The 6000-nt window shown below is 37.5% G+C and overlaps 1 protein-coding gene across 2 annotated transcripts; it reads right to left on the bottom strand.

The window, feature by feature from the left end:
- LOC117954822 (monocyte chemotactic protein 1B-like) lies at positions 1-2542 on the bottom strand. Of its 2 annotated transcripts, none has more exons than XM_034888835.1 (5): positions 2285-2542; positions 1558-1643; positions 1148-1265; positions 905-1025; positions 1-620 (listed from the first exon to the last, which is right to left on the bottom strand). In XM_034888835.1, exons 2-5 carry the CDS (start codon positions 1619-1621, stop codon positions 597-599), a joined length of 327 nt encoding a protein of 108 aa, XP_034744726.1. In that variant the 5' UTR covers positions 1622-1643; positions 2285-2542; the 3' UTR covers positions 1-596. The 2 variants fall into 2 exon arrangements, with proteins under 2 accessions (XP_034744726.1, XP_034744727.1); XM_034888836.1 differs by having other exon boundaries at positions 1558-1730; positions 2285-2332.
- Between the last annotated feature and the right edge of the window lie 3458 nt (positions 2543-6000).

Here is a 6000-nt window from a genome sequence, read left to right as displayed (position 1 = left end):
TGAGAGGGACGTGAAAAGAAAGTTTTATTGCAATAATGTTTTCCCGTAATAAAACACAAAATGTACGGGGGAAAAAACAGACATTTGAACTATTTAGAAGAAATTAAGACAGGAGTTTATCCTTTTTCTATGACAAACATTTCAAAAAGGCATTTACAATTAACAATTAGTGTTTAAACAAGTATAGGATGGACCTTTAGACACATCATGCGAGAAGTACTCTAAATATTACATACATATTATTATCATGTACACTCCATCACCGTAAATTAAACAGCTTATATAATACCTTGTGAAAACAGTCACAAATATTCTCATTGAAGCAGCCATGCTATGGAAGGCATTTATATGTTTGTGGTGGCCAGTCGGCATCAGCAGTCCAACACTGAACAACAGGTGTTGCTGTAAATCTGCACAAGCTTTGACCTTTATCTGACTGCAGAGTGAAAGCAAAAGTAATGCTACAAGATTTCCCTGGCCAGCTTCCTCCAGTAAGACTGCCTTCCAGTAAGACACCATAAAACCACGTGTTGCTCAACAAGATTTTGCAGACGGAGGAAAGATGCCTGGGGGGCCATTGTCGCAGGCGGTCACCCTCAGCCTCTGGGCGACCATGGAGTCTGTGAAGGGAAAAGACATCCGTTTGAACACCACTTCACACATATTTCAAATAGTTTTAAGCACTTTCAAATGTGTCATTTTTGTTGATTCTAGAGCAGCAACATGCCTTGTTTTTTCTTACGTCACGATGTAAACACAAATTTCTGGATATATTATAAACAACGATTTCCATTGTTTGGAAACTGGTTGAAAGATCCATACTGAACTGGTAGAGTTTTTGGTTGGTTTTAAGAAAACAAGGTTGACAAAATGATGCAGTGCAAACATTTCAGTAATCACCCACCTTCCTGTGTTTCCTGTTGCGGCCCTTGTTTTGTCTTTTTTCATCAATCTTCGTTATCAGATCCTTGACCCATGCGTCTTTGGGGTCTGTGCAAAACTCAACCCCCTTCCTCATGGTGAAGCTAAAGCATAATTGATGCAAACAAACAATTCTTTTAAGTAGCAGTGATAGAAAACTTCAGTTAAAATAGTGAACAGGTTTGTTTTAAGTGGATGTTCTCATTGTCTGTGCATTTGTACTTACATTACAGCATGGATGTTGCAACCTCCGTCTGTCACCTGGTGTCTGTACTTCACTGCATGTAGTTGAGTGCCTTTGCTCATTCTTTTCACGTACTTCAAACAGCAGTCGTCAAAAGACGCTGAAGAATTAGAAATCCAGTACAGCAAAGTTAGAAATTCAATACAATCCAGCACCACTTTAGTGTGTTCAATGTATGATTAGTTGTGCTACACAATCAAATAATTCAATTAATAGGAAATTGACACAGTGCTAAAGGTCTTAACAAGTCAAAAATTACACAGTGAGACAACATCTGCCCACGCTGTTATTGAGGCAATAAAGCTGCCTCATTATTTTATCTTTGCTCTGTAATAAATGCCACCTATGTGACGCTACTGTCAGATACCAGCTGCTCTTTTACAGTGTCTTACTTTGTGCCAGTGCAAGGCAAAGACAAGATAGGATCAGCAGGATGAACAGCGTGGGGAAGCGCATGGTGCAGTCTGTAGTTGCAGCTCTGAAAGAAGTCAGATGGATGCAAAAATGATCTGCAATCAGCTTTATCACTCTGTGAATCTCCTCCCACGCCTTTGTAACCTTGAACCTTTTAGAAAATATGTCACAATGGCTCTCTTATACTCCCTGTTGTTAAACAAATCTCATTCTCTTTGAGTCTCTTTACATTTGAGGACATGTTGACACCTAAAAATAGAAACAATTTGTTTTTGATGGCATAAATGTTTCCAATATTTCTTGTTTTTTTGTTGTTGTAAGAAACAAAATGAAATGTTAATACTTTTGTGTGGTGCTGAAAAAAAGAATTCACATCTGTTCACTGAATGTGTGCCTTTTTTTAAATCAGTTTGTGTTCTTTTTTTAAAAATCTGTTTGACTTAAGGCATAACGTTACATTCTCAACACAAACTTGCCGTAACAGTGCAAAAAGAAATTGCCTTTTGGCTAAATCTGTTACATTTACATTGATTTAGTGTCTGCTTTCACTTTTGAAATAAAGTAAAGTAAAGTAAAGAATAACCCAAACAAAACGTCTAAAAATTATTTAAATCTTAATCTTATCTGAAGGATTACAAATGACCAATACTTCAAATTATAACAGTGCAGGGTCTCTTTTTATATTAGAATTAACAGGCTTCTCACCTCTGAAGCTCCAGGTGTAAAGTGTTGCTCTCTTCCTGTTTCTGTGCAAGTGAGGTGAGACACTCTTATAAAGGTCTCAGGGGCATGGATCATATTTCCATAAACGCAACACACCTTTGCCCCTCGACTCGTCTTTCTTTTTTCCCCGAACCAATATTGAAATGTTTTCCTAAAAGATTTTGAAGTTTAGGGTTAAAGTGAAAGGTTCTAACATCCCCTCACACTGACAGCTACATATTAAGATAAACTCAGTCTTCCACAGTGGCTGTTGAAAAAAGGTGTGTGTTCCACTTGTTCTTACAGAACTTGTTCTTAAACTCTTATCCAAAAAGTTCCTCTGGTTAAATCATTGCACTTCAGAAAAGCATTTAACACAAAGGATGGAATAACAGACATAGGCAGTGTGCTAAGATAAAACTGTTAAAGCTTATCCTGTCAAACATCCTGGCATTATCTAGTTTTTAGTGTGTTAAAATAAGCAACAGACCAGATTTTGTATCTCAAATTATTTGTTTCTCTTTGAATACAAGCACAAACTCATATTGGTGTGTCCTTTTTTCAACATTAGACTGATGTTTTTGCTCAAACAGGTAATATTAAAGGAAGGAACACCAAACATCTATTGATATCATTATAACAATTCTAACAATACAACATAAACACTATATATATTATGCACATGTACATGAACAGGCATTTTCACCATGGAATGTGCACATACACAGGCACTTAAATTCATTGATCTAAATGCACAAACACATACACCTTCCTCTTTTAATACATTAAAAAACTTTTAATATAAATAACAGAAAAACTCAAATACATGCCTCTAGAGTATAAAGAGATCAAAACAAACTTTAAATTGAGGCCATTGTGGTCCTGAGATTGTAGTTCGTCCCCTGCAAATAATGCCCCTGCACTGTTACCAGCTGGTGCTACAGTGAAACCCTTCTATTTAATTTTTGAAGACATCTTCAATATTTCTACATGGAAATCTGTTCCCCCTAGTTAGGTTTAAAAAAATATATATATATATATATATATATATATACATACAATGACAGATTGGTTTTCTTAAGAAATCCTACTATCAACCTGTTAACTTGCCTTAAAGTAATTTATAAGCTTCATTTGATGATATAGTGAATGAACACCATGCGCACAGTCATAGATGACATCCTATATCTATTTTATGGGTTTCATTTTATTGGTAAATCATTTAGCTCTATGCATTCTTTCAATGCTGAGATGAATAGCATTCACTGTCTCTGCTTAGCTTGTGTGAAACATGAACACTGCATACCATTTAGAGAACATTTGATGATATACAGTATAAAGGTGAAAGTGATGCTGTTGTTGATTTACTTCTAATTGTGTGTGGGAGTCCCCAACCAATGGCACAGAGCAAATTTTATCAGGCCATAAAAGCTGTTTCTCAGAATCAATAAATCTCGTCTGAAGTGTCAATTCAAAATCTGAAAGACAAGTTTGGACCCTTGGAGCCAAAACTAAGAAATAGGATGGAGCAAGTCATTAGTCACTGTTTTTAAAGTCAGGTTTGTATACTTTTTAAACTGTGTCTAGAATTAATGCCCTAGGTGTGTCAACTTTATTAGTCTTAAATCACTATTGCCTCTCTGTTTTAAAACACCTTATACCAACTTGAATAAAGTGTGACAAATAAAGCAATGTACAAAATGTAGTTGATGTAGGCCTGTAGGCTACATACTTAAACCCTAAAAGTGTAAAAATGCATCATGTCACACGGCAGTTCGTGAAATGGTCCCATTATTTTGATTTCTTGATTCGTCAACAATGACACACCTTTCTCGTTTATTTCGGGGGGGTTACCACAAAAACGGCCACCGGGACACGATCTGGGGTCTCTGGGGGACGCAACAATAGGGAAATGAAACACCACAATCTGCGGTCTCTGGGGGACACATCAATAATACGCCATAAGCCGGTGGACGAACCACCACACGCAGGACGCACTACAACTACGGGACGGTTGAGGTTAGGAAAAGAACAACGCCACCAGCCCAAACAACCTCCTTTAGGCCTAAGCAGATTTTTAGCTTTTCAATACTACTCGCTACCGTAATCGTGCTGTTATCACAAAAAGTGATTCCCATGAAAAGCATTACTTTAATATTCATGCTCACCACCATAAACAAAATGAGAAAATCGTGTGCCTGTACACTAACCAATAGATTAAATAACGTCACCGTTTCACAAACTGCCGTGAGACTGGGCTGATGTCTCATGTAAAAACCTGTTGACTCCCTCATTCATGCCATATCACATTCAGGAGAACCTCTTCAGAATTTCAAATATGAACCAGATTGGAAGTCTTTTAGTCATATTGTGATCTGACAGGTAAGAAGCTTTGCATTAAAAGCACTTGTCAGCATTGCCATATCGCATGTCCACCCAAAGCTTTTCCTGTTAGCTCCTGACAAAAGGCATCAGTGTTCCTTTCACAGAGAATTTTTGTTGAGCGCTTTGTGACAGATGTTAATGAGCACTGAGTGCTTGAGTGGACATTAAAGAGCACTGTTCACTGTTTATACTTTCACTTACATCCAAAAACCCTGCTCAGCCCAAAGAACTGTATCCTGAACCTGTGCTTTTCAGTTCCTTTGCCTGCAGGATACTGGTGCACACTTCTGTTGTTTACTACACGTTTACTCCATCATCCTGGTAGCTCACCTGGTTGAGCGTCTGCCCCCATATACTAAAGCCCAGTCCTTACTGCAGTGGCCAGGGTTTGAGTCTGACCCATGGCCCTTTGCTGCATGCTGTCCCTCTTCCCTATTCCTCTTTCCTGTTTTTAGCTGTCCTATCAAATAACGGCAAACAATGTATCTAAAAAGAAGCCAAGAATTGTGTGTGTATCTTTCCAGTTCCATCCCAAACATAAAAGGAGTTCATATACATCTGATTTGCTGTAATTTATTTACTATTTGCCTCAGATTTGTTGTACAATTGTAGTCTTGCTCTCTGCTAGGCATGTTTTGATCACAATACGAACAGAAAAAGATCTTAATGTTTGTTGGCAAAGCAACCCCCAACTTGAACAAAGAGATAAAAACTAGAGAGTTGGCTGTGGTTATCTGTGTACCTGGTTGCGTTTGCACATTGGAAAAATATCGTGATGGATTAATGGCATTGAAAATTTGTCAAGAGATGATGGTCCACTGCCAAAGGCACTTGGATCCAGGCTGTGTGATGATACATGTTGTCTTCAGCATTCCATTCAGATAATATGATATGTCTTTTTATCCAATCACTGTTGCCATAGTTTTGCAAGTAGACATCTCCAAGAAGCCATTTAGCAGTGTGTGAGAAACTTTAGTTTGACACACAGTACAAAACAAATACAGTAGAGATAAGGACAGAAAGGTTTCTCTCCTGCTTGCAGCATGAATGTGCAAATAAAAAACACTTACTGTATGTTCATGTCAAAAGGTTCTGATAAGTTGATGTGATACGTTTGATTAAAGATTAACTTTGCCCCGACTGTTTCAGATTACGAAACATCATCAAGATCAAAAGATGTCTCAGGCAAGGCAAGGCAGCTTTATTGGTATAGCAACAGGGCAATTCAAAGTGCGTTACACAAAAACAGTTAAAAAAGTTAAAAAATAAAAACAGTTAAAACACAAGTGTAAAAGTTACAGAACAGTATGAGAGACTAAACATTAAAGGAATGA

This window comes from Etheostoma cragini, chromosome 12 (assembly GCF_013103735.1).
Source record: "Etheostoma cragini isolate CJK2018 chromosome 12, CSU_Ecrag_1.0, whole genome shotgun sequence".
NCBI classification, from domain to species: domain Eukaryota; kingdom Metazoa; phylum Chordata; class Actinopteri; order Perciformes; family Percidae; genus Etheostoma; species Etheostoma cragini.
The sequence above is the reverse complement of the archived record's forward strand: the minus strand, read 5'-3'. Positions and strand labels throughout refer to the sequence as shown.